The sequence below is a fragment of the Neofelis nebulosa genome, chromosome 7, assembly GCF_028018385.1.
Source record: "Neofelis nebulosa isolate mNeoNeb1 chromosome 7, mNeoNeb1.pri, whole genome shotgun sequence".
NCBI lineage: Eukaryota > Metazoa > Chordata > Mammalia > Carnivora > Felidae > Neofelis > Neofelis nebulosa.
Genome location: NC_080788.1, coordinates 99,021,450 through 99,049,138, shown reverse-complemented (window position 1 = coordinate 99,049,138; position 27,689 = coordinate 99,021,450). Strand labels below are relative to the sequence as shown.

Below are 27,689 nucleotides of genomic sequence, written 5' to 3'. Positions count from 1 at the left end.
TTTCCCTAGTAATTAATGGTGTTGAACATCTTTTCAACATGCTTATTGGCCATTCAGTTATCTTCTTTGGAGAAATGTCTATTCAGATCTTTTGCCCATTTAAAAATTGAGTTAGGGGCGCCTGGGTGGCGCAGTCGGTTAGGCGTCCGACTTCAGCCAGGTCACGATCTCGCGGTCCGTGAGTTCGAGCCCCGCGTCAGGCTCTGGGCTGATGGCTCGGAGCCTGGAGCCTGTTTCTGATTCTGTGTCTCCCTCTCTCTCTGCCCCTCCCCCGTTCATGCTCTGTCTCTCTCTGTCCCAAAAATAAATAAAAAATGTTGAAAAAAAAAAAAAAAATTTAAAAATTGAGTTATTTGTCTTTATTCTTGAGCTATATGTGTTCTTTATATATTCTTGATACAGTCCCTTATCAGCTATATGATATTAACTAAAATACTACTAAAATACTGAAATATTTTTATGTATAAAATAAAATAGTAATAGTAATGGTAATAATACTTTAACTGTTACTAAATATTTTTTCCTATTCTGTAGTTTGTTTTTTTTTTTTACTTTCTTGATGATATACTTTGAAACACAGAAGCTTTTAATTTTGATGAAGTCCAGTTACCTTTTTTCTTTTGTTGCTTATGCTTTTTGTGTCATATCTAAGAAATCATTGCCTACCCTTAGATCATGAAAAATTACTCCTACGTTTCTAAGAGTTTTATTATATCCTTAGCTTTGACATTTAGATCTATGATCACTTTTTTCCCCCCAATTGAGTTGATTTAACTCCAGGTGGGACAGAATTTGAGGTAGATCAAAGATTGAAGAACAGACTTTGGCAAGATCCTGGGCTGGATTTACTCTGACTTCAGAGCTAAGGTAGGAATGGCTGAGTGAGAAGAACTAAAGAGAAGATGAGCCACTGTAAGATTTTTTATTTTTTATTTTTTTTTAAATATTTTTTTAATGTTTTATTCATTTTTGAGACAGAGGAGACAGAGTGTGAGCAGGGGAGAGACAGAGAGAGAGAGCCAGACACAGAATCTGAAGCAGGCTCCAGGCTCTGAGCTGTCATCACAGAGCCCGACGCAGAGCTCGAACTCACAAACCGCGAGATCATGACCTGAGCCGAAATCGGCCGCTTAACCGACTGAGACACCCAGGCGCCCCAGGATTTTTTATTTTTACAAAAATGTATTCTTAAATATACAGCAGGGTCCAAGATGACACTTTATTCTAGCTGTAGGTGGCAACAGATACTATGGCAGGTAATCCAAATGTTTAAACAAGAATGGAATTAAAGATCACCACTGCCTCAGGCCTCAGGCACAAGGAACAACTTTTTTTTTTTTTTTTTTTGCCAGATTTCTTAATTCCAACTGTGGCCAGAAGATTGTTTCCCACAGCCTTCACTTTTAGCCCCCTGAGTTTCTTCTCTTTTTGTTTCTGCTTGAATGCCTTATCTTCCTAGTTCATTTCCTTGGCCTGCTTCTTTGGCTATTTCAGGGGCTTACCACCTTCACAGCTGGCCTTCTGCTCCTTCCCCAGACTCTGCCACCAGAAGCAGAGCCCCTTACCCCAGCCCTGTACCTATACTTACAGTATATGATCACTTTAAATTGATTTTGGCACATAGTGTGAGGAAGGGGCTCAAATTCATTCTTTTGCATGTAGCTACGCAGTTGTCTCAGTACCATTTATTGAAAAGACCGTTCTTCCTGTTGATTCTAACAATCAAAAGATTGTTTTGACACCTTTATCAAAAGTTAGTTGAGCATAAATGTAGGATGGTATACTTAAGATTCTCAATTCTATTTCATTGATGTACATCGATCTTTATGCCAATACCGTAGTATCTTGATTATTGTGGCTCTTGATTATATTTTGAAATCAGGAAGTGTGAGTCCTCTAATTTTGTCCTTTTTTCAGGATTATTTTGACTCTTCTGGGTCCTTTGCATTTCCATATGAGTTTTAGGGTTAGTCAGTTTCTCCAAAAAAGCAGCTAGAATTTTGATAGAGATTGTGTTGAATCTATAGATCAATTTGGGGAGTATTGCCATCTTAACAATATTAAATCTTGCAAACCATGAGCATGGGAATGCCTTCGCATTTTTTTTTTTTAGATCTTCTTTAATTTCTTTCAACAATGTTTTGTATTCTTCAGTGTACAGGTCTTGCATTTTTTTTTGCAAAATTTATTCCTTAGTATTTTATTCTTTTTGATGCTTTTGTGAGGAGAAATGTTTTCTTAATTTCATTTTGAATTATTCATTGCTAATGTATAGAATATGATTTTTTATATATTGTTCTTTTTTCTTGCAGCCTTGCTAAACTCATTATAGTTTCTTTGTGTGTGGATTCTTAGGATTTTCTATATGCAGGATCATGCCATCTGCAAATAAGATAATTTTACTTCTTTTTCAGTTTGGATACCTTATATATATATATATATATATATTTTTTTTTTTTCTTGCCTAATTTCCCCAGGTAGGATCACAAATACAGTGTTGAATAGAAGTAGTGAAAATGGACATCCTTGTATTGTTGCTGATTAGAGAGAAAGCATTCAATCTTTCACTATTAAGTATGATGCTAGCTGTAGGTTTTCTGCAAATGCCCCTTATAAGATTGAGGGAGTTCTTTTTTATTGATAGTTTTGTTTTGTTTTGTTGTTTAAGATTTTTATTAAAAAAAATTTTTTTTTAATGTTTATTTATTTTTGAGACAGAGCATGAACGGGGGAGGGTCAGAGAGAGGGAGACACAGAATCTGAAACAGGCTTCAGGCTCTGAGCTGTCAGCACAGAGCCCGATGCGGGGCTTGAACTCACTGACCGCGAGATCATGACCTGAGCCGAAGTCGGCCGCTTAACCGACTGAGCCACCCAGGCGCCCCTAAGATTTTTATTTTTAAGTAGTCTCTACACCCAACATGGAGCTCAAACCCACAACCCTGGGAACAAGAGTCGCATGCTCTACCAACTGAGCCAGCCAGGTGCCTCAAGTTTGTTAAGTGTTGTTTTATTTTTTTTATCATGGAATGGTGTTGGATTTTCTGTCTCATCTTTTCCACTTTTGTTGAGGCAATCATGTTGTTTTTATATTCTATTAATATGGCATATTACATTAATTGACTTTTGGATGTTAAATTGATCTTACCTCCTGTAATAAATCCCACTTGGTCACAGTGTATAGTTTTTTTATGTTATTTCACTCAGTTTACTATTGTTGTGTTCAGGATTTTTGCATCAATATTTATATGGGTTACTGGTCTGCAGTTTTATTTTCTTTTGATATCTGTGTTTGGTTTGGGTATCTGGCTAATACTGACCTCACAGAATTAGTTAGGACGTATTCCCTCCTCTTCTGTGTTTTGTTTTGTTTTTTTTTTTGGGGGGGGGCGGGGGGAGACAGAGTGTAAGCAGGGGAGGGGCAGAGAGTAGGAGACCCAGAATCTGAAGTAGGCTCCAGGCTGACGCTGAACTCATGGGCTGTGAGATCATGACCTGAGCTGAAGTCGGAAGCTTAACTGACTGAGCCACCCAGGCGCCCCTCCTCTCCTGTTTTTTGAAAGAGTTTATGCAGAATTGGTATTAATTTTTCTTTAAACATAGAGTATCATTCATGTGTAAAGCCCTTGGGCCTGAGCTTTTCTTTATGGGAAGTTTTAAAGTTACTAATTCAATCTCTTTACTTGTTACAGGTGTATTCAGATTCTTTTTCTTCTTGAGTTAGTTTTAGAAGTTTGTGTTTTTCTATGAACGTTTCCATTTCATTTAGATTATCTAATTTGTTGCTATACAGCTATGTAATTTGTGAATATTTTCAGTCATTCTATGGGTTGTCTTTTCTCTTTCTTGATAGTGTCCTTTGATTCCACTTTTATTTTTGAGGTTAATTATTTGTTGATTTAAATAACCTTTATGCCTTGATTTCAAGTATAATCTCATGAAATTCTGGTGACTTCTTGCTGTGAAATAGCAATTTGTGAATTCTAACGTACCTGTGAATATGCATCTCTGCTTTTCTTTTCTAGTAGCTGTTAATTAAGGAAGAAACTACTTCAAAAAGATACTTTGCCTAGAAATAAAATGAAAAAGAATCCTAAGTAAAGTTGATTAATTTCCCTTTTTTTTTCCCCTCTGCAGTAGAATGCATTAGTAAATATTTTATAATATGCTTTATTCTAGGAAATAAAGTGAATAGTTTTTCTGTTAGTGATATCCATTATACTGAATACCACTGTCTTTCTGATATATGGGTATTTTACATTCTCTTATAAAAAGAAGGCGGCCATTCTGTTTTTCTGTTTGTTCTGTTTTTTTGTTTTTGTTTTTGTATTTTAATTGTAAAGACAAAGCCACCTGTGCTTCTTACTCTTTGGGATTGAGGGAGTGATATTGATAACAGTTGCTATGGCCAAGATTCATGTAGCAACCATGATAGCAGAAGGGGAGATTGAGGCTACATCTAACTTTTGGGGAAAATTTGTTTTAATGCAGTTTTCTTAAGATAACTTTTTTCAGTGGAGGAGGAAATTGAGGTCATGAAGAAAGAGAGAAGTAGATAAAAATCAACTGAATTTGAATCATGCAATAATGTATGATTTTCTGTTGACTTTATCTTTTATAGCTAATAAAAGCTATATGTTTAACTCTATCCATATTCTTTATCTTTTTTGTTTTTTTTGTTTTTGTTTTTTTTTTTTTGAAGCTTATAGTAGCTGTTGAACAAGAAGAAATTCCCAGACTTCAGGCCTTATATGAGAGAGGCCGGCAGAATGGTGTCCAGGGCTTAAGGCTAATCCAACAGGAGGATATAAAAAAGAAGGAGCCATATTGTAGGGTAAGTGATTCACTAACTCTATGTACATGCTCACGGGGACATTTTTGTTTAGGGCTCAGTACTGTGACATGGAGGCTGAGGGTGAATTTATAGGAGGCATGAATTACTGCTTCTGTGACAGTGAGGTGACAGACACAAGAGGGCTTGCCATAAACTGAACACCTGATTTCTTCTTTCTTTGTGAGAAAATACCAAATCTGAAGAACATAAACAAAGGCAAGAGGAGGTCTGAGACCATATGGCATATTGGGAAAGCATTGAACAGTGAGGTATGGTTGAATCCTAGGGTATGTAGGGAGAGATAATAGATGTGACTAGAAAGGCAGGATTAGGCGTGTGTAAAAGGCCTGATATTCCTGCTAATAGCTTTGAAATTAGTAGGCATGGGGAGCCACTGAAAATTTTTGAGGAGGGTAGCTACATTATCCATGAGTGTGAAGGGTAGGTTGTAGAGTATCTTGCTTAGAACATGCTATGGGGAGAACAGATCTTTTCTTTAGGAAAGAGACATGAATAATATTTTAATAGTTACTCTGCATATTGACTTTCTTTGATAGTCTTTCAGAGGCTATCAGTCCAACCCCCAGTTCCACTAACTGTTCTAACGAATGGCTGTTATCTCCTGTTCTGCCCGCCCCCTCCATTTTATTGACCATGTACAATAGCAGGACTCTAGGTACTGGTCTTAGAGAATGTGACTTTGAACTCACTGCCAGGCAATGCTTATCAAAAGCTTGGTGTATGGGAAATAAAAACACAATTTATGAGCAGTATCCTGAAGGATAGGTAGACCACTTATTCCCATACACAGTGGCACACCTTCACTGCACTGTTTGTCTCTCCCCATGCTACTCCTCTATCCCAAATTACTCTCCTTGAATTGTTCTTTGGTTTTATGGCGTCAGCCTAAGGAGAAGGTCATTGTGACACCGTGGCCTCTACTGTTAGGATGGGGTCAAGGACATAGGTTGTTCATTTTGTTACCCAACATCTCTCTCTCTGAAAACCCTCAGGAGAAATTTTCCTCAAACTTCATTTCTAAGAATACTTGTGTTCTTTCTGAGCACAGTTGGCTTGTTTTTATCTTACAAACACTGAATCATTTCATTGATTGTGTTGTTGTGTATGTCTTGACTGCCAGGAAGCTGAGAGACACATTTGTGCCCCACTCCTGCCAGATATTTAGGTCCTTAAGCATACGTTTTTATTTTTATGTCTTAACTTCCTTCTTCATTTCCTTATATCTTTCTACTCTCATTTCCTCTCTGCCTTGATTTTTTTGGACTTTTTTTCACTTAGTCATAACATATAACAATCATAAATGTACAGCTTGGTGAACTTTCATAAACAGCAGAACATTACCAGCCTCGCGGTATTCTCCTCAAGCCCCCTCTGTCACTACCTTTCTCTTTTTTTTTTTTTTTTTTTTTAACATTTATTTATTTTTGAGACAGACAGAGAGAGCATGAACAGGGGAGGGTCATAGGAAGAGGGAGACATAGAATCTGAAACAGGCTCCAGGCTCTGAGCTGTCAGCACAGAGCCCGACACGGGGCTCGAACTCACGGACCGCGAGATCGTGACCTGAGCCGAAGTCGGACGCCCAACCAACTGAGCCACCCAGGCGCCCCTCACTACCTTTCTCTTAAGAGTAAACACTATCCTCGCTTTTTACATCACAGGTTTGAATTGTATTTAAGTGGAATCATGTAGTATGTGCTCATTTTTGACTGAACTTAGTTATAAGTTTATAACTGTAGTTATAAGTTTCCTTGCTGTACTATTAATAGTCCATTGTATGAAGGTAGAGGTCAAGATACATTTTTTTTCCCATATGGATACCCAAATGACCCAGCACAGTTTATCAAAAAGACCATTATTTCCGCATTGCACTGCAGTCTTACCTTTGTGATATCAGGTGACTGTATGTGTGGGCTCTATGTCTGGACTCTGTTCTGTTACATTGTCTCTTGTTTTACCACTACCATAATATCTTAATTATCATAGCTTTTTAGTAGACTGAAATACCTGGTACAGTAATTTCTTTAGTTTTGTTCTTCAACATTGTCATGGCTGTTCTTGGATCTTTGTATTTCTATATACATTTTAGAATTAATTTGCTAAACTCCACAAGGTAACCTTTTGTGATTTTAATTGAGATGGCATTGAATCTGTAGGGCCATTGGAGACAATTTATATCTTCACAGTATTTAATCTTCCAATCCATCAACATAGTAGATCCACCCATTTATCTGTATCTTCTTTAATTCATTGCAAAAATGTGTTATAATTTTCAGTGCAGAGGTCTTTCATATCTCTTAGTTTCATTTCTAAGTATTTGATGTTTTTGATACTCTCATAAATAGTATTGTTACTTAAAGTTCATGTTCTACTTGTATGTTGCAAATGTATGAAAATATAATTGATTTTTGACCTTGCATACATCTTAGTTGTTAAATTCACATATTCTCGTAGTTTGTCTATATTTTATTCTTTTTTGGATTTTCTATTGACAGTAATGCTGTCTGCAAATAATTCTTTCTTTCCAATTCATATACTTAGCTGGCTCAATATGTAATGCTAGTATCAATTGTTTTTAAAAAATTGTTTTTAAACGTTTACCCATTTTTGAGAAAGAGAGAGTGAACAAGTGGGGGAGAGGCAGAGAGAGAAGGGCACAGAGGATCTGAAGCAGGCTCTGTGCTGACAGCAGAGAGCCTGATGTGGGGCTTGAACTCACAAATCCTGAGATCATGACCTGAGTCAAAGTCAGACATTTAACTGACTGAGCCACCCAGTCGCCCCCGTTTTTTTTTGTTTTTATTTTAGAGAGAGCACGCATGAATGGGGGAGAAGGGCAGGGAGGAGAGAGAGAATCTTAAGCAAGCTCCAATATTCAGTGAGGTGCCCGATGCAGTGGGATCATGACCTGAGTTGAAATCAAGAGCTGGGTGGATGCTCAACCAACTGAACCACCCAGGCACCTCTATTATATATTGTTTTGTGTTCCTTGTTTGTTTTTACAAGCTGCTTCAAATCTTTTCTGCAAAAAAGACAAGGTAGAAATAGATTTTTTCCCCCTGAAGTTATCTTTAGTTATATAGTTGAAGTTGGGTTTAAATACATGGTTCTCTTGGGGCTCCTGGATGGCTCAGTCAGTTAAGTGTTGGAATTCCACTCAGGTCATGATCTCATGGTTCTTGAGTTTGAGCCTCGCATTGGGCTCTGTGCTGACAGCTCAGAGCCTGGAGGCTGCTTCAGATTCTGTGTCTCCCTCTCTCTCTCTCTCTCTCTCTGCTTCTCCCCTGTTCACGCTCTGTCTCTCAAAAATAAATAAATGTTAAAAAAAATTTAAATAAAGAGTTCTGTCTAAAAAAAAAAAAAAAAGAAAGAAACCAGCTTTTCACACATCATAAGGTTAAAGATGAGTCTGGATATTGTGCTGTGCCCCTGATCATGTGATCTTTACAGGTCTCAGAATGAGGTAGATGAGCTATGTGTACATAGATCATCAAATTACATATCTACATGTATTTTTTGTCTTAAAAATGAATAAAGTGATTCAGTTACTTTGCCAAGGTCACACAGCTTCTAAAGAGTCCCCTGCCCCCAGCTCTGATTCAGAATTGGTATTTCTTCTATTCAGTTTCTTTTTTCTTCTTTACTAAATGCCAAATACTATGGTAGGTACTACAGATAAGAAGATGAGGAAGAAATGGTGGTCAACCTAAAGAAAGTTACAGTGTAGCAGAAGATGTAATTTTAATACAGTGATAAGTATTTTGATAGAACTGATACTCGGTTTATATCGATGTACAGAAAAGCTTTTAGCTTCATCCAGGAGTTTAAGAAAGCATTCTTTAGGTGAACCTTCACTTGAAAGATAAGTAAGGAGTGTAACTTATAAAGGAGGTACATCTTGCTTTTCTCTGCGGCCTCTGCAGAACTGATCTACTTTATATAATGCCACATTAGCATTATCTGACACTTTATATAATGGCACATTGTAATTATCTGTGCCTAGATATATTTCATGGTGGCAATGTATAGTGGAAAATACAGTCTGGTTATTTCAGAAAGGTCTCTTGAGTGAATTTCTCCCTTGTCCTTCAACCCTATGCTACTACCAGGACTGGTGGGCAAGATTTCTATGGTATGGGGTCATATCTGTTTCTTCCAGCCTCTCCACAAAGAAAAAATTTATCAGGGCAGCTCTAATAGGTCTCTTTTTGGACCAGGTCTCTTTAAGAAGGAGATTAAATAGGGGCACCTGGGTGGCTTAATTGGTTAAGTGTCTGACTTTGGCTCAGGTTGTGATCTCTCGATTTGTGGGTTTGAGCCCCACATCGAGCTCTGCACTGGCAGTGTGGAGCCTGCTTTTAATAAGCATTAAAAAAAATGCTTATTTATTTTTGAGAGACAGAGAGGGGATGGGAAGGGCAGAGAGAGAGGAAGTCACAGAATCCTAAGCAGGTTCGGGGCTCTGAGCTGTCAGCACAGAGCCTGATATGGGGTCCAAACTCAAAAACCACGAAATCATGACCTGAGCCGAAGTGGGATACTTAACTGACTGAGCCACCCAGGTGCCTCCATCTTAGAAAATTTTTAAATGCCTTTGTAAACTTTGAGTTTGGAGGATAGCTCTTGCCAATTCTCTGTCTGGGCAAATCCTGATTGCTCACTCTGACCTTAGCTTTCCTGATCTTGCTGCCCTTTCTTAAACACTGTTGGTGAACCACACATTCATCTGTTCTTCTCTCCTCCTGACTGACTTCCAACTCCCAAATTTCTGTGTCCTGCTTGCCTGGTTCTTTTCCAGCCACCTGACCTGCAGTGGCCTCAGATTTCAAGCTCTGACCTGCTAACCTGTATGGTGCATGCCCAGCCCCCTAGCTGACAGCCAGCCTGTCCACCAGTCCCATCCTGTGCCAGGGTATTGGATTGCTTAGCAGCAGTGACTCACTCGACCTTACCTTCCCCCAACATTTATGTAGAGTGGGGCACACCAACATCTCATGAGGAGGAGCAAAACCGAGACTAGAAAGAGAAAGAAAAGAAGGGAGACCTTTAAGGGAAGGTAGAGAAGGGGGAATATCTAGTATGTTTAAAGACAGTCCTCAGAAGTTCATTCAGTAAATGTTTGAGTGCCTTCTGTGTGTCAGGTATTGTATTGGGTAATAGGAAAATAAGATGAATAAGGAAGATATTTGGGTTTCTAAAAAACTATTGATATGAAGCACTTTTACAGCATGTTTTTGTCCCTCTGTTATCTTATTTGTCATGTCGTTTATGCAAACTGAGTTTTTGTGACTAAACTCTTGGTATTATCCTAAGGTAATTTTTCCAAGGGTATTGTGCCCTAAATATTGTTTATAGTTTGAAGTTGGATTATAACTATTGACTTGTGAATTTGGAAGTGGTCAGGCAATATAAGGTCTAATATAAAAATCTTAAACTTGTATCTACTACATTGAGACAGAAGGAATGATTTTTGTGTTTGGCAAATGATCTCATATTCTGGAAGCAAGAATAAACTTTGCCAAATGTTGCTTTCAATTTGTGACAAGAGACTGTTGTGTGTTTTATGTGCCTTTTACCCCTGGTGTGATCTGGACATTTGGAATTAATGGTCAGGGATGGGTAGCAAAGTTAAAAGCTTTTAAAGGCTAAGCAAGTAAATGTATTGGAGTTGCGGTGGGACTGACTATAAGAATAAGATATTTAAAGTAATACTATCGGGGCGCCTGGGTGGCGCAGTCGGTTAAGCGTCCGACTTCAGCCAGGTCACGATCTCGCGGTCCGTGAGTTCGAGCCCCGCGTCAGGCTCTGGGCTGATGGCTCGGAGCCTGGAGCCTGTTTCCGCTTCTGTGTCTCCCTCTCTCTCTGCCCCTCCCCCGTTCATGCTCTGTCTCTCTGTCCCAAAAATAAATAAAAAAAAAAAAAAAAAAAAAAAAAAAACGTTGAAAAAAAAAATAAAGTAATACTATCAGATATTATTGTAAAACTGCAACAACACCAGTTCCCTGCTGGCCAGACAAGAGAATGGTAGCATTTACCAGTCACACTCAGCTTCTCAGCATTAGTTGTACCAGGAACCAGGCTACCACCCTCTTAGGAAAGTTGATTAGCAGAACTGATACACTCACATACACAGTAAGGCAACAGAAAATGATGCTATTCCCAAGGATCCACCAAAATCTAGTCAATACTTGGTATGTGAAATTCTGTTCTTATTCTTTTTCTTTTTAAGTTTATTTTAGAGAGAGAGAGGGTGTGCAAGTCAGGGAGAGGAGCAGAGGGAGGGAGCGAGAATCCTAAGCAGGCTCCACGCTCAGCATGGAGCCCAGTGCAGGGCTCGATCCCATGAACCCAGGATCATGACCAGAGCCGAAATCAAAAGTCAGACACTCAACCAACCGAGCCATTCAGGCGCCCCTCTATTCTTATTCTTAAGAATTAGAAAAGGCCAATACACATTCAGCATTTGTTGAAAAAGTTAAACAAGTATGATTGTAGACCATTCATCTGTAGGGTTTAAGCATGTTTTGAGTGGCAAAACAAAAACAAACCCCACAAAACAACAACAAAAAACTCGGGCTATTAATTTCTTATATTACCTGAAGTGAAAGTTTGCATTAACTACATAAAATCTCCATTCAGCGTTTGTAGTCTTGAAGATAAGAGTCTGCAGCAAATTAAATCAATGCTCTGCAAATGTAAAAAGCTAGAACAACTCTGAGTCTTCACTGAATGTGCATGGGAAAATCTCCATGGAGTTTGTTTAAAACAATCATATGGTGATACAGAATTTGACTCCGAATTTGACTCACTATCAGATATGGTGAGGGATGAATAAAACTGTAGCAGTTTTTTTGTGTCCTGCTTGCCTGGTTCTTTTCCAGCCACCTGACCTGCAGTGGCCTGTAGCTATTTATTGTAGTAGCCAGAAGAGCCCAGCAAAATTAACTTCCCTAGAGGAGAATTATTTCCTAAGTATAGAGATTTTCTTACTTAGCTAGTATTATTTCTTTATTTACTAGACACTTTATTCAACATCAAATTTAGGCACTGAATTTTTGGCAAGAAATGATAATACATGTGATCCATCAAAGTTAACAGTAAAAGAGTTCAGCCGCAAATAAAATTTATTGAACAACTATCCTCAATGATTTTTAATTGTATTATCTTGACTTTTTCATAATCCTATCTCAGGGTCTAATGGCTATTGATTGTCCATACACTGGCATTGTGGACTATCGGCAGGTGGCTTTGTCATTTGCCAAGGATTTCCAAGAAGCAGGTGGCTTTGTCTTGACCAATTTTGAAGTAAAAGATATTGAATTGGCTAAAGAAAGTCCTTCAAGAAGTAAAGATGGTAAGCCATCCTTGTCTTTTCTTCTGAATACTAGTATTGACTTCTGAACCAACTTGGAACTAGTTTTGGCTGGCGTGGTGCTGGTGGGAGGGCCTCCAGGAACTAGGCTAAAGTAGGGCGCAAAGCTGGATGCATGTGCAGAAGGGATGAGTGTGAGATTGGACGTGGGAGAACTGGGGCTTCTGGTGAGTCTTGTGCTGATAGAATTTGTCACTGATTGGACACTTCTGATTGGCGCTAAAACCTGAACTGCCAAGGCTGTTAATGGAAAACGAGCCCCCAGACACTTGCTTATTTTGTAGGTTACAGTCAGAATTCCTTGGGGATGCTTATTGAAAATGCAGTTTTGGGGGCACTTGGCTGACTCAGTTGGAAGAGCATGCAACTCTTGATCTCAGGGTTGTGGGTTTGAGTCCCATGTTAGGTATAGATATTACTTAAAAATGAAATCTTAAAAAAAAAAAAAAATGCAGGGACACGTGGGTGGCTTAGTTGGTTGAGTATCCGGCTTTTGATTTCAGCTCAAACTTTCTCTCCGGGTAATATGAGAAATTAATAGCCTGAGTTTTTTCTTGTTGTTTTGTGGGGTTTTTTGTTTTTGTTTTTACACTCAAAACATGCTCAAACTTTACAGATGAATGATCTACAATCATACTTATTTGACATTTTGGAATAAATGTTGAATGTGCAATTGGCCTTTTCTAATTCTTAAGAATAAGAATAGAGGGGTGCCTGAATGGCTCAGTTGGTTGAGTGTCTGACTCTTGATTTTGGCTCTGGTCATGATCCCAGGGTCATGGGATCAAGCCCTGTGTTGGGTTCAGTGCCGAGCGTGGAGCCTGCCTAGGAATCTCTCTCTCTGCCCCTCTACCCCTTTCCCTCATGCTCTCTCCTTTTCTTTCTAAAATAAAAAAAAATAGTAATAAAAGTTAAAAATTTTTAGCATACTCAGTCTTAGTGGATCAGACTATCTGGAGACAGGGCACAACTGAGCCCTTTTGAAGTCCCCTTGCACCCGCTCCCCACCCCCCCCATTGTGGATTACTTAGAGCTTGTTTTGTTTTGCTTTGTTGTGGGGACATTTTATTCCTTTTTTTTTTTTTTTTTTTAAGTAGGCTTCATGCCCAGCATGGAGCCCAAGGTGGGGCACAAACACACGATCCTGAGATCAAGATCTGAGCTGAGATCAAGAGTTGAACATTCAACTGATTGAGCTACCCAAGTGCCCTGCTGACAATTTTTTTTTAAAACCCAATAAATAGATTTGTAACCTTGAATTTTTTGACATTTTTGCTATTGGGAAATTTGAAGGAGAAAAAGTGTAGTGCTCAGTTCTTCCTTGACAGGTTTTTAAGGAGATCTGAGCCATCTGAATCATTTTCCCAGTGTCCTTCTGAATTGTAATATGATGAACAAAACTGTTAAATAATTAATGTTGGTATAGGTAGGTAGCATAAAATCAAATTTATGATACAAATAGATTGTTTCTTTACTTGATGTACATATGCTTTTTAAGACTTTGAGACCCCATGTGTCTGATTGGGAAATAATTTTATAAATAGTTTATGATTGGAACTTTTTGTGTTGCTTCTCTACACAACCCAGAATCCACGAAGACTCAGGTTACCTACACTTAGACAAAAAAGCATTCATTAGTCCTTTGTGAAAATACATACTGATTAATGATCTTTTACAAAATCGTTTCTGGGATTGTAGTCCAGAGAAAAGCCAGAACTGTTTGTGTTGGATCTGAAGTGGGGAGTGGTCTATTAGCATAGATTCAGTGAATTAAAACAAGTTTAAAAATATGCCAAGAGTTTTATATATTATCAAATATGAACTAGTTTAATCTTGTTTCATAAAAAGCTTTAGAATGAAAGTGGGAAGCAGAAGAAAATTGTTTAAATTTGCTACTAGTATAATATTTCTAATAATGAAGGCCTTATTTTACTAAAAATCTTTCACTAATTCTTTTTTTTTCAGGGATGAAATATCCAATTGTTATAAGGAATACAAAGGTAAAGATTCTTAAGCAAAACTACTTTATCTAATTTAACCCCCCTCCTCCCTCAAAAAGTTTAATCACAGCGCTGTTTTCTATGAATTTTGTATAATGTAGAAGTTGTTCTGAGAGAAATTCTTTGAGGGCAGTTCAAAGCTTGCTTTCTAAGAAGGGTTTCAACTTGGAAATGTATTCACAAAGTGATTGTGCCAGCCAAGAATAGGATTATAAGCACTTGGAGTGTTTAAGGCAACACTGATAAATACTTTATTGCTCCGCCTACTTATCTGCATTTACTTATTAGCTTTCTACCAATTAGAGGACTTTGGTGGCACGTAGATTGCTCAGAGGGAAATGAACTGGTTTCCTTCACCTCCACGTAGTCTAAAACAAGAGCTATTGGATGGCAGAGAAGCATTACATTTGCTGTGTGTTCTCTGAATGATCAGAGTTCAGTCAGGCAAGTTGAATCATTAATGAGGTTGTAGGATTCATGATAGGAATTAGGCATTACACAATTGTGAGGGCTTCTGGGGAAGCAAAGGCCCAGAAGGGGAGTTGGTAGATCAGAGGCATTTCCAGCCGGTCTGAGAAGCCAGATGTGTCCAACTGCTAAAGTGGGACTGCAAATGGGAAGCTCATGAGGCATTCTGGGGGAGCTCTTGCCTCTTACCCAGGCAGTGGGCTAGGGCAACAGTTAGTCAGTAGGATCAGTAGTTGGGAAGCAGAGCTAGATATGGAACTGTCATTCCCTGAGCAGTGAGTTTTGTCACCACGTTGGACTAGAATGACCTTCAGAGAGTAGTGGCTGCTGCTTTACTTCTGCCTGCCAAATCATATGCAATTCCTATTTTGATTAATTTTAAGTTGGAACCATTACAGGGAAGGGAATTCTGTCAGTTACAGTTCCCACCTTAACCAAATCGACAAAGATAAATGCCTGTAGTCCATTCCTTTTCAACTTGGCATTCATTCACACCCCTTTTAACCACATGTAACTTCCAAGTACAGACAGTAGTAAAATTACTGTTCCACCTACAAGATGAAATTATCTTTTATACAACTGAAGACATGGTAACTCTTCGAAAAAGATAGGAAGTCCACTCAATCCATCTTTGGGTGGTGTTCATTTCTTTTTAGCTGAGTCACATTCCCTCTTTGAGATCCTTTAACTTAAATATTGAGATACAAGGTTAACCACTATTTAAACTTATTAGATCAATAGTTCTCAATTGGAGGTGATTTTGCTCCCAAGGGGATGATATTCAGCAGTGTCTGGAAACATTTTTGTTGGTACAACTAATGGAGGGGGTCAGCACTACTGGCATTTAGCAGGTAGTGGCCAGGAATGCTGCTAAACATCCTGCAATGTGAGGAGTAGGCCTCTATAACAAAGAGGTATCTGGCCCCAAATGTCTGTGGTACTGAGTTTGAGAAACGCTGTGTTAGATAATGGAGAAATGGTAGAGATGGTATTAATCTTTTTGGGTACCATAACAGAATACCACAGATGAGGTGGCTTAAACAGAAATTTATTTTCTCATAGTTGGAGTCTAAGCAGTCTAAGATCAAGGTGCCATCAGGATTGGTTTCTGATGAGCTCTCTCTTCTTGTCTTGTAGATGGTTGCCTTCTTGCTGTGTCCTCACATGGCCTCTTCTCTGTGCATGCACATGTGCAGAGAGAGAGCAGTCTCTGCTATTTCTTACTCTTATAAGCACACCAGTCCTGTTGGGCAGATTAGGTGACCTCAGTTAATCTTCATTACCTCCCCAAAGGCTCTTGTCTCCGAATGGCCACATTGGGAGCAGAAGCTTCAGTGTATGCCCTTGTGGGGGCAGACACAATTCAGTCCGTAACAGTGAGGATAAAGAAAGAATTAATAATATATAGATAGTAATATAGATTACTAATATAGTATATAGATAGTATGTAGATTACTAATATAGATATTCGTAATATATAGATAAATATATTTATTTCAAAGTCAGGAAGAAATATTCATAACTACTACAGTTCATAACCACTATGATCATGTGGTTATAGCTGATATTTATAATTTCCTTCTTTCACTACGTATTCCATAGTTCCTTTGCTCTTGGCAAGCATCTCAGCTGGTCATGTTCCAGTGTGGTGGGACAACTCAAACTTTCATTCCCAAAGTGTCCGTGCAATTAGCAGCCCTGCCTGTTTTGGGTTGTGATAGTTTCCATTAACTTTTATATCAATCATAGGAGTACTAAGACATGCCCTAGGAGATCTATATTTGGGACGTATTTCTCTTTATCACCCACAAGCTCTCTGTGTGGTAGCAACTCTCATTCTCCTTGAGAGTTATTTTCAGTTTCCCATTAAGTACAGTAATCCCCTCTGCCTGTTCACTGATACAAGGAACTCAAAGTGGCCAGGTATGGCGGTGTCAACTTACAGGTTAATGGAATCATTTTTTTATTCTCTAATGGCAGCATTTCTCCCTTGGGAACTAAGACTTCTAGACATCAGAGCCCAAAGTTGTGAAGATAGAAAGCAAAAATTTCATTAGTGGATTATTCTAATAGTAAGGAGCTACTCCCATTTCTACCTCTTGATTTCTGGCTCTGGAGAAACAACACCATATATTAATCATATAGAACATCCTGGAAGACATTGCCCCAGACCTGCAAGGTGTTGCCAGTCAGCTAGTTTTGTTTTGCATCTTCAAAAAACCCGTTTTTCTTTCTGTCACCTAGCAGCTTCAGGATGATGGGGAACATGGTCAAATCAGTGATCTCCACAAGCATGAGCTTATTGTTACACTTCATTTGTTGTAAAATAAGCTTACTGATCAGAAGTAATGCTTCTGGGCAAAATATCCTAATGGTGAATAAGGCATCCTGTAGGTTCACAGATAGTGGTTTCTTCAGAAGCATTGTGGGCAGGGAAGACAGATTTATATTCAGAACAAGTATCTATTTCAGTGAGGACTAAGTATTGCCCCCCCCCCTTTTTTTTAAATTGAAGTGGTCCAGGGACCATATCTTTGGCTCTATTGATCTCTACTATTGGCAGATTCAGCATTCAGCCATGGCTATGGACAGACCAGCCTTAGGGAGTAAGTCCATGTTGCTGAACCTATCACCACCTCCATCCTTTTTGCTATAACCATTTAGTTCATGAGGCTATTGGGTAAGGACAGGGATGCCTGGAGAAAGAGGCTAACATCCACAGAGCAGGTCATCTTGTCTACTGATTATCAAAATCTTCATCTGCCATGGTTCCTCTTCAGTGAGCATTCCTATGGAGCTCATATATCTTTTACTCACTGAGCCTGTTTGGAAAGGTCCATTCATATACTTTTTTTTTTTTTTTTTTTTCCAGAGAGCTCCTTTTCCTAACTAACCAGCCATAGCATTAGTCATTGCACATGAAGCAATATAGATCCATACTTTTATTTTTTTATTTTTTTATTATTATTATTTTTTTATTTATTTTTGGGACAGAGAGAGACAGAGCATGAACGGGGAAGGGGCAGAGAGAGAGGGAGACACACAGAATTGGAAACAAGCTCCAGGCTCCGAGCCATCAGCCAGAGCCTGACGCGGGGCTCGAACTCACAGACCGCGAGATCATGACCTGGCTGAAGTCGGACGCTTAACCGACTGCGCCACCCAGGCGCCCCTAGATCCATACTTTTAGTCATGTCTGCTTCTAGGTAAGATATATAACAGGTATGGTGTTCAGAGTTCTGCTTACCAGGAAGATTTCCTTTCACTGCAGTCTTTTAGGGTCACTCCTGAGTGGGACTCTGGTTTGTAGCTGTTTACTTTCCAGTGCCAGAATGTTGTGTGCAGAACTATTTGTAAATCAAGCCTGTAGTTTTTCTTCTTTGGTCAACTGATCATGGAGAACTTCTCATAGGGCCACAGGAGCAGCTTGAGAAGGAGGAAGTAATTTAGCAGGACTAGGGGCCATGGGAATTTGAGCCACCTGCCTCCACAATCTATGTGTGCCTGCAGGACCTGCACAACCCTAACCTTGTATATTCTGCTACCCCTTGATGACAGGGTACTGCTGTACACACCCAAGTTTGTGGCTTGGTGAGTCAGACAACATACAGTTAATAATGAGTAGTTCACATGGTAACTTAGTGACCTGTGGTCAAGTGTTGAGTCAAAGCCAGAAGTACTTTCTCAAAAGGAAGACAGTTATCTGCAGAGGATGGTATAACTCCTCCAAAATCCTAAAGTTCTGTGCTGTGATTTGGCTATAGGGACCTAGCAAAGGCTCCATAAGACATCACTATTTGCCATAGACACCCTGATTACCATCGGATCCACTGGGTCATGTGGCCCAGGTGACAGTGCATCTAAGATTTCCATTCAAAGAAGGATTAAAAGTCTGTTTCTACTCTTGCCCTCATCGAAGGGCTGTTGCCTTTTATTTGGGCATTTACTTTTAGTATAGTTAGATATAATGTAAAATTTTTGAGTCAGCTTATCAAATTGAACTTCTATGCTTTTATGAGAGGTTAAAGAGATTAAATTAATAAATTTGGGGGGAGAGGTTTTGCAAACTAAAGATTTATACATATTAGGAAAAAGTTTGTTTTACTTCTGAAATAGCAATAGAGATGCATAGTTTGTTTTTTTAAAAGAGATTTTTGTTTGAACAAATACATCATTCACTGTTTATCTAAATCTCCATTTTGGATGTGAAATTAATGTATTACTGAATTTAGTTATTATTTTATGTGTAGCATAAAATGATTTCAGGGACCTATGATAGGTTTTAGTCACTTCTTCCTTTGGAATTATTCCTTGAGTTTTTTAAAGAGAACTTCTAGGTTGTTGCATACTGGTACCATTCTACAAATTCTCTTATCTTTACATTTATCCAGAGTTGTATTTACAACTTATGTTGCAAGAACAAAAGAATGACTGACCTTTCAAGTAGGAACTAGTAAATTTATATCACATAAAAATCTTTCTTGTACTTCTGGTATAACTCTAGATGAACAGGAAAGATATGAACCTATTTAAAAGAAGGCATTTTTTGTTTTTGTTGACATAGCTCTTTTGACTTCAAGGGTTTTTAAACTATTATGGTTTAGTCTAGCGAATCTGACTTCATTACAAAAAAGTTTCATCTGACTTTTGTCTGAAGTGTGAGTTGTATAACTCAAAAAGAAGCTAGGGGTGGGTGGATGACTCAGTCAATTAAGCCTCCCGACTCTTGATTTCTGCTCGGGTCATGATCTCACAGTTGTGGGTTCGAGCTCTGCATAGGGCTCTGTGTTGTCAGCGCGGAGCCTGCTTGGAATTCTCTTTCCCTTTCTGCCCCTCCCCCGCTTTCTCTCTCTCGAAATAAATAACTAAACTTAAAAAAAAAAAGAGACTTACCTTTGCAGCTAGGCAAAAATAGGATGTAAAAATAGAATAAGGCTGAATCAATAGGGGCTGGAAAGAAATGTTGTTGAGACAGGTAAGAACTCTGAGGCTTCAGAAACAGGTTGACTTCAGAAAGAAGTCTAGGGACAGCAAATTACTTGGAGCAAGGAGGTGCTAGTTGTTTACTCTGTAAAAATTAAAGAGATGGGAATTAAACTATAGTGGGGAATTGGGGTTAAAGGAAACCATTTAGGAAATAGGGTGGCAAATTGACTAACCCTGGCAGGATAAGGCAGAAAAATATGCAGATGATCACAAAATAAAATGTATGGGAAAATACAAACAGCCTAAGATTAGTGGTCTCCTAGTCACTAAAGCAAACCTTGACGATAGTGTGTGTTCTCAGTAAATGTGGACTGAAAGGATAACATTTCAAACGTAGCCTCAATTTGCAAAGTAGATATTGATCAGGAAGGAGAAATCGGTTGATGGGTAGGATACAGTTGGAAGTGAGCTAGATTATTGAGTGTGAGCAACCTGAGAGCAACAGGGTTAACTCCTAGATAAGATGGGAGAAGCTGTCTGAAATACAGAAGAGGCCAAATTGGGGGGAACCATCCAGCTAAATGAAGTTTGTTTCTTAATATAGCAAATAGTTAAGTTTGATGCTAGCTTAGTGAAATAGGAGTGTGTGTTTGTCTAATTTAAGTATCCTTGCAGGGTCATTGATTTTATCTCTAAAGTATAAAATTTAAGGTGACATCCTCTTATGTGCCACTACCGTAAGTTTCTAGCTGCTACCTAAATGCTGCAGAACTTATTTTGCTGATACTTGTATTTGATTTCCTCTTTTAAAAGAAATAGAGGAAAGTTCATTTCTGTACCCTTATTATCTTTTCTGTCATCTTTTCCCCCCCTTGACCTATTTTTCTCCTCATTGCTTTCTACTCATATTTTCTTTTGCACTAGGGAGAGGAAGTTCAGTGTCAGTATGTGGTGACATGTGCAGGACTTTATTCTGACCGTATTTCAGAGCTGAGTGGCTGTAATCCTGATCCTCGAATTGTACCATTCCGAGGAGATTACCTGATTTTGAAGCCAGAAAAATGCTATCTTGTAAAAGGAAATATTTATCCGGTAGGTAACGATGTTTCTGCCTTCTTACCCTTCTCAAGATGACTATGGGCAAAAAGGAAATGAAACAAAAACTTTTACTTGGGTCAGAAGTAAGAGCTATTTTGAAGGGCCTTTTGGGCAAGTCTTTCACCTGTTTCTTTTGTCATTAAATCTTTAAATCTTTATCCTAAAATCAGAGTTATGAAATTATAATTAACTGCCCACAAGTGCATGTCTCTAGAAAGCATGAGTGCACCTCAGGAAGAGCTATCAAGAAGGAACCTAATTCTTCCTCCTTTCTGATGAAAGGGGCACTCATAAGGGAACTTTCCCTTACAAGATGCCCAGATACCCAGCTGTCTTTCTTAGTTCATTATTGATAGGTGCAGGAAAGGGGATGTGGTTACTCTAGTTTCATGGTATAGACAGAACCATTTAAATGAAGAATTCATTCTTCTCTCTGGAACTACTGGGTTGAACCAGGTGAAATTGCCACTATTCAGCTATTTAATGTTTTTGATGGTGCCAAAACATACATTTCATCTGCCTTAACCTATTGCATTTCCACTTTCCAAAAGCCTGTACTGTAAATGTGTGTTCTTTTTCTGACAGCTCTGAGATTTTACTTGCCAGACACATAATTGCTAGTTGGTGGGTGAGGGGCTGGGAAGTGGGGAGTAACCTGAACTAGGACAGTTCTCTCTCTTTCTCTCTCTGTCTCTCTCTTTTTTTTTTTTTTTTTTTTTTTTTAAACATTTTTTATTTATTTTTGGGACAGAGAGAGACAGAGCATGAACGGGGGAGGGGCAGAGAGAGAGGGAGACACAGAAGCGGAAACAGGCTCCAGGCTCCGAGCCATCAGCCCAGAGCCTGACGCGGGGCTCGAACTCACGGACCGCGAGATCGTGACCTGGCTGAAGTCGGACGCTTAACCGACTGCGCCACCCAGGCGCCCCTCTGTCTCTCTCTTTTTATTTTAACCTAGAAAGAGGAACACATGGGACAGTGTATATTGGTATCGATAGTATCAGTGTTTCCTGTGTGGCATTTCTAGGCAGAAGCATGTAAACATAGAAAGAAATATCTGAGTAGCAGATCAAAAGTAATGCAAATTAAATGCATGGGAAGAAAGTGTTTTATATTACCAGTTGCATGTTTGCATGTTTAATAGAATGCAGTTTGAAGTGGGGCTAATAACTCTTTACCATGTTAAATCCATAGGTCCCAGATAGCCGGTTTCCTTTCCTAGGGGTTCATTTCACACCAAGGATGGATGGCAGTATTTGGCTAGGGCCTAATGCAGTTCTTGCCTTTAAACGAGAGGGCTACAGACCCTTTGACTTCAGTGCCAGAGATATTATGGATATAATTATCAAGAGGTAACTTTATTTACTTAAAAAAGATTTTATATGCTTATATTTTTTAGATGGGAAATTTTGTCTTTCTTGATAATTCTGTTTATTGCGTAAATCCTCTTATTTGTGATTGGTATGTTGATTTTTTTTAATTAATCTGGATTCAGAGTTTCATGTAATACACGTAATGTTTTAACTACTTAAAGAAAATTCTGATGAGCCAGGGTGGTGTCTTGGTCAAAAAAACAAGACCAGGAGCCAAACACATATCTGACAACCCAAATCTTGTTTGGCTAATCTTCTAGTTGAGTTTGAAAAAAAAAAAAAAAGTTTCTTTCAAAATCAGTAGATGGCTTACTTTGATAAGATCATTTCCAACCAACCAGTCACCATCATTTTGAAAATCACTGGAGAAATTGCTGATAACCAGTGTTGTTTCCTTTTGTGGAAAACTGACGATAAATTGTGTTGACCTGTATGGCAGATTCTTTATGGTTGTAAGAACTATTCAGTGAGATATTTTGTTTGGTCTTTTTAATAATGTTGCGCTCTACAGTTTTACATCAAAATCAGTAGAAAGCTTATTAAGCTATACTAGAGTCTCACCCTTCACTGATTCTGAAACAGGTTTTAGGGTGGGGCTTCCCAGCATGTGTGCTTGTAAAAATACATATACATTTACATAGGCTCTGTAGAGTCTGGCTGGAGGATCTGGAATATTTTACCTCTGGCTGACCAAAGAAAAGTAGGGTAAATATTCCACTTGCTTAATGGCTCTGATTTAAAGATCTGTTAATGCCTTTTAGGTGTGGCTTCGAAAGCACCTAACATTTGCATTAGTAAACCTGTTACAACATGGATGGAGCTAGAGTGTATTATGCTAAGCAAAATAAGTCAGTCAGAGAAAGAAAAATATCATATGATTTCACTCAGATGTGAAATTTAAGAAACAAAACAGATGAACATAGGAGAAAGGAAGGAAAAATAAGATAAAAAGAGAGAGGGAGGCAAACCATAAGAAACTCTTAAATACAGAGACAAACTAAGGGTTAATGGCGGTGTGTTGGGTGGGAGGATGGTCTAAATGGCTGATGGGCATTAAGGAGGGCACTTGTTGGGATGAGCACTGGGTGTTAATATGTAAGTGATGAATCATCGCTAAATTCTGTTCCTGAAACCAATACCACACTATATATTGACTAACTTGAATTTTAATTAAAAAGAAAAGAAAAGAAAAGAAAAGAAAAGAAAAGAAAAGAAAAGAAAAGAAAACCTTGCTGTTGGCAGGCTTCATAGAATCTAGCTTGAAACCAGCATTCCCTGGGAATTTAAGTTTGGAAGGTATTCTTTGATGAAGTTTCCTTCTTACATTGGCCAAAAGTTGATTTTCTTTTAATACGTGTTTTTTTTCTGACTTTGCCTACATTTCTGTGGTGCCACCCCCCTAAAAATCTCATAGTTGTAAAGATGTTTTATAGTAATAAAGAATTCCTTTCTCTCATAAAGATTTTAAATTTTTTGCTTTCAGTGGCTTGATTAAACTGGTGTTCCAGAATTTTTCCTATGGAGTTAATGAAATGTATAAAGCCTGTTTTCTCAGTGCAACAGTGAAGCACCTTCAAAAGTTTATCCCTGAAATTACTGTCAGTGATATACTTAGGTAAGGAAAAGCTATAAGGATTGCAAATATGGTCATGACCTATGTGAATTTGGCAGGTGGTTCTGACTTGGTGATTTGGTAAGCATACTTTCAGAGTCAGCATACCCAGTGAATCTTTGTGTGTCCTCTCTTTCCCAGCAAGTTGTTGAATTCCCTTTTCATCGCATGCATTGGGCCTTGCTGCTTCGTGTCCCTTGGTGCCTGAACTAGGTTCATTTATAATTTTCTAGACCACTTTACAGCATTAAACTCAAATCTCCACTGCAGCTGTATTGTGATGCCACTTTTGCCTTCATGTCTAGGTATCATGATAAAAATATCTTGCCTGAAATTTTTTAATCTTCCTGGCTACTTACTCTTGTCATTGCAAAGCCATTTGATTTAAACTCTGTATGAGATCATTGATCGCTATATTAACTGATTAGGTAATAAACACATAAAAAATTACATTTTGATTACATTTTACAACCTGTTAGACATACTCCTATACATGACATCTTACCTGCTTCCTCTCTTCCTCTTTTGTTCTTTCTTGGGCCCTACTCCACTCAGGGACTCTAGTTGGAGGACAAAAGTGGGAAGAATGTGGTAACAGTCTGAGTCTTAGTGCTGTAGCGATGTGGGGCCAAGGAAGGATAACTTAAAAAGGAAGGATAACTTTTTTCTCAAGGATAAAAGGCTCTCTGGACTTGAGCTGCACATTGTCCTAAATACCACCCAAGCCAATTTTCTTTTTCCATTTGGTGATATTTTAGGATGTTCACCTTTTTCCCTGACCAAGCTACTGTTAGGCCTAATCAGCAGTGTACTTTGAAGTACTCTCTCTGTGAATCCATCCCTCCGTGAAACTCTAGGGCACTGAATGTCTGTCTTCTCAGGAACAGCTGCTGAACTTGCCTGGGAAGAGAGCAATAATCATGTCAGCTGTCTCCCTTAGGGGAGCTAAGTGTCCTGGTCTAAATCTGACACTAATATATCATTCTCAGACCAGCCTCTTTGAATCCTTAGAAGAACTATTAAAACCCAGCTAATGTTTTTACTCTTATCTCTCTCATCCCTTCTATTCACCTCTTGAAATGGCAGGGATAAAAATATCTAGGCTTTCCTTTCTTTCACTCACCTATAAAAAAAAGCCTTTTGTGTTTTCAGTGGTCTGCTTTAGTAGACTTGTTATGTTTTATATCTGAAAATATATTAATCAAATCTGGCATCTGTTACTGCTGTTAATATTCCTTGAATAACACAATAGGTGGACATCGTGAATTCTGTATATAAACAGTTGCAGTGAATTCAGTACCCATATTCTATTACCACCCTTTCATAGAAGCCTGGGGAAAACTCTTTCAACCAGTGGGTTTCATATGGTAGAACTGGGTTTTAGTGAATATTGCTGTCTCTGAGTGTAAGGGTGTGAATTTCATTTTCCAGTTTCATTAGCATGTAGTAGAAAAGGACACACAGCACTGTAGACAGGTTACATTTAGGGACAAATTTAACCCAATCAGAGAGTTTCTCTTTGGAGACAGAGCAGCTGAACACATTCAGCAATTCCATCTTTCCCTTAATTCCTGTAGCTATTAAAAGGAAGAAATTTGGGGCGCCTGAGTGGCTCAGTCGGTAAATGTCCGACTTCGACTCAGGTCATGATCTCATGGCTGGTGAGTTCGAGGCCCCGCATTGGGCTCTGTGCTGACAGCTCAGAGCCTGGAGCCTGCTTCGGATTCTATGTCCCCTCTATCTCTGTCCCTCCCAGCTTGCACTCTGTCTCTTTCTCTCTCTCAAAAACAAACAAACAAAAAATTTTTAAAAGAAGTAAATTATCAGTAACAAAATGGAAGTTGTAGAAAATATATTTGATAGCATTTATATCAGTTTAAACAATATCATATATAGTTTAGGGATTCTATATACCATGTGAAAATAGTAATAAGCATGGGAGTCACCTAATGCAGTAGAGTGGTTACCTCTCGGGAGAGGAAGGGATGGGATCAGAGAGCTCCACAGGGGGTTTCTGTCATATCTATAAGCTTTATTTCTTAAGCTCTTTGGTAAGAAAATAGGTGTTTGTTATGTTATTCTCTGTACCTTGGTATATGCCTGCAGTATTAAGTCATCATAATAAAATCAGATCGATAGACTTTCCCGCATTATGAAGCTTAAGTCCTACCTGTCTTGCAGCTCAGTGCAGCGGAACCATAAATGCTCCATCATTAATATTGAGGCAGAAGCATATTAAGCAGTGTTAGATAGTAAGAGAACTGAAGCCATACTTTCAGCAGGATGTTTAGCTCAAGAGAGTGTCCTTAAATTGCCACCAAAGGGCATCCAAAAAAATTCCAAAAAGCAAAACCAAAGGGCATCCAGCGTGACTTCTTTCTGCTTAGCCAGAGCATCTGGGGCGATAATTGACCAGTGAACATTGGATTGGAGTGTAAAGTTATAATCTGTCAAGTACATGTGTTAGGTATATAAATTTGTCATTGTTAAATGATGATCTCTAAGGTTCTTAATTTTATCTACGAAGTCCTTTAATTTGTTCTGTGGTAAATTTGACATGGTAATCTAACAGCAGTAAGAACATAAAAGATGAAGGCACACATGCCAAGATCTCCTTTTTCTTCCCCTTTATTTTAAAAAATGTCTTATTTGGGGAATTGTAAATTTTTAAGCAAGATGTTTTTATGGTGAGTGATAGCTAAGGACTATACTATGTCATTGTGAAATGCAAAGGTGAAAGCCAAACAGTTCTATAATTAAAGTGATCTAGATCAAGGTTTCTCAATCTTGGCACAACTAAAATTTTGGCCCAAATAATTCTTTGCTGTAGGAGACTGTTCAGTTCATTGTGGAATGTTTAGCAGCACCTCTAGCCTCTACCCACTAAATGCCAGCAGTACTCTCCTAGTTACAACCAAAAATGTCTTCAGACATTGCCAAATGTCCCCCAGGGGGCAAAATCTCCCTTGGTTGGGAACATCTAGTCTAGAGTTGGGCAACCCTCATACTACAAAATACCAGAGTCTGGAGAAAATATAAAAATCCCTTGAAATACATACAGCTGTGAATGCAACAAAACAAGGGGCATCCCAGGAGCAAAAACAAAAAGGAAATTGAAAACCCGTGTACTAAGAGGAATTGGTGCTGATGCTATTTGGGTGGAAGGGGGTTAGATTTGCTGATTTTGATATAAATATAACAGTTTTATTTTTAATTGATACATGATTTACATACAGTAAAATATGCAGATCTTAAGTGCTCAACGGATTTTGGCAATTGTATAAGTTCATGTATCTGCCACGTAGAGCAAGATATAAAACAGTAGGGACATATGTTTTAACTGCAACTCAAGTGCTGGGAAGGAGGCTTATATATAAAAGGTACAAACTTGGAACTGAGACCCCTGTATAAAGCCAGGGACTCTTGAAGGGCTATACCCTCAGTGAAAAGGAAATCTAGAAAAAAAAAATCCCCTTAGCACCAGAAAGTGTTAAGGAATATTGTCTGTCCTGGCCTTGGGGGTAGAGGCAATGTTGGATAGGTGCAATCTCCTCTAAAAATTTAGAACCCTGGGCCCGCCCTCACAAGTGCTTAGAGTTTGACTTTGTACCACCACTTGATCTAGGAACCTTAAACTAAGAAGTTAACTTAAAAAGTAGATCCAGGGGGCGCCTGGGTGGCTCAGTCGGTTAAGCGTCCGACTTCGGCTCAGGTCATGATCTCACAGTCTGTGAGTTTGAGCCCCGCGTCGGGCTCTGTGCTGACAGCTCAGAGCCTGGAGCCTGTATCAGATTCTGTGTCTCCCTCTCTCTCTGACCCTCCCCTGTTCGTGCTCTGTCTCTCTCTGTCTCAAAAATAAATAAACGTTAAAAAAAATTTTTTTTTTTAAAAGTAGATCCAGGGGCACCTGGCTGGCTCAGTTTGTAGAGCATGTGACTCTTTTTTTTGTTTTATTTTTTTTTAAGTTTATTTATTTTCAGAGAGT

The 27,689-nt window shown here is 38.7% G+C and overlaps 1 protein-coding gene across 5 annotated transcripts in view; it reads left to right on the top strand.

Moving 5' to 3' along the window:
• Positions 1–27,689, top strand: part of L2HGDH (L-2-hydroxyglutarate dehydrogenase) — a 44,597-nt gene that overhangs the window by 7,276 nt on the left and 9,632 nt on the right. For 2 of the 5 annotated variants that reach the window (XM_058738981.1, XM_058738982.1), the window contains 6 exons: positions 4,703–4,834; positions 12,047–12,209; positions 14,193–14,227; positions 20,546–20,713; positions 21,914–22,071; positions 23,576–23,707. In XM_058738981.1, the coding sequence (XP_058594964.1) occupies positions 4,703–4,834; positions 12,047–12,209; positions 14,193–14,227; positions 20,546–20,713; positions 21,914–22,071; positions 23,576–23,707 (788 nt within the window). The remainder of the gene's footprint in view (positions 1–4,702; positions 4,835–12,046; positions 12,210–14,192; positions 14,228–20,545; positions 20,714–21,913; positions 22,072–23,575; positions 23,708–27,689) is intronic. The other 3 variants (XM_058738984.1, XM_058738985.1, XM_058738986.1) reach the window with 3 other exon arrangements.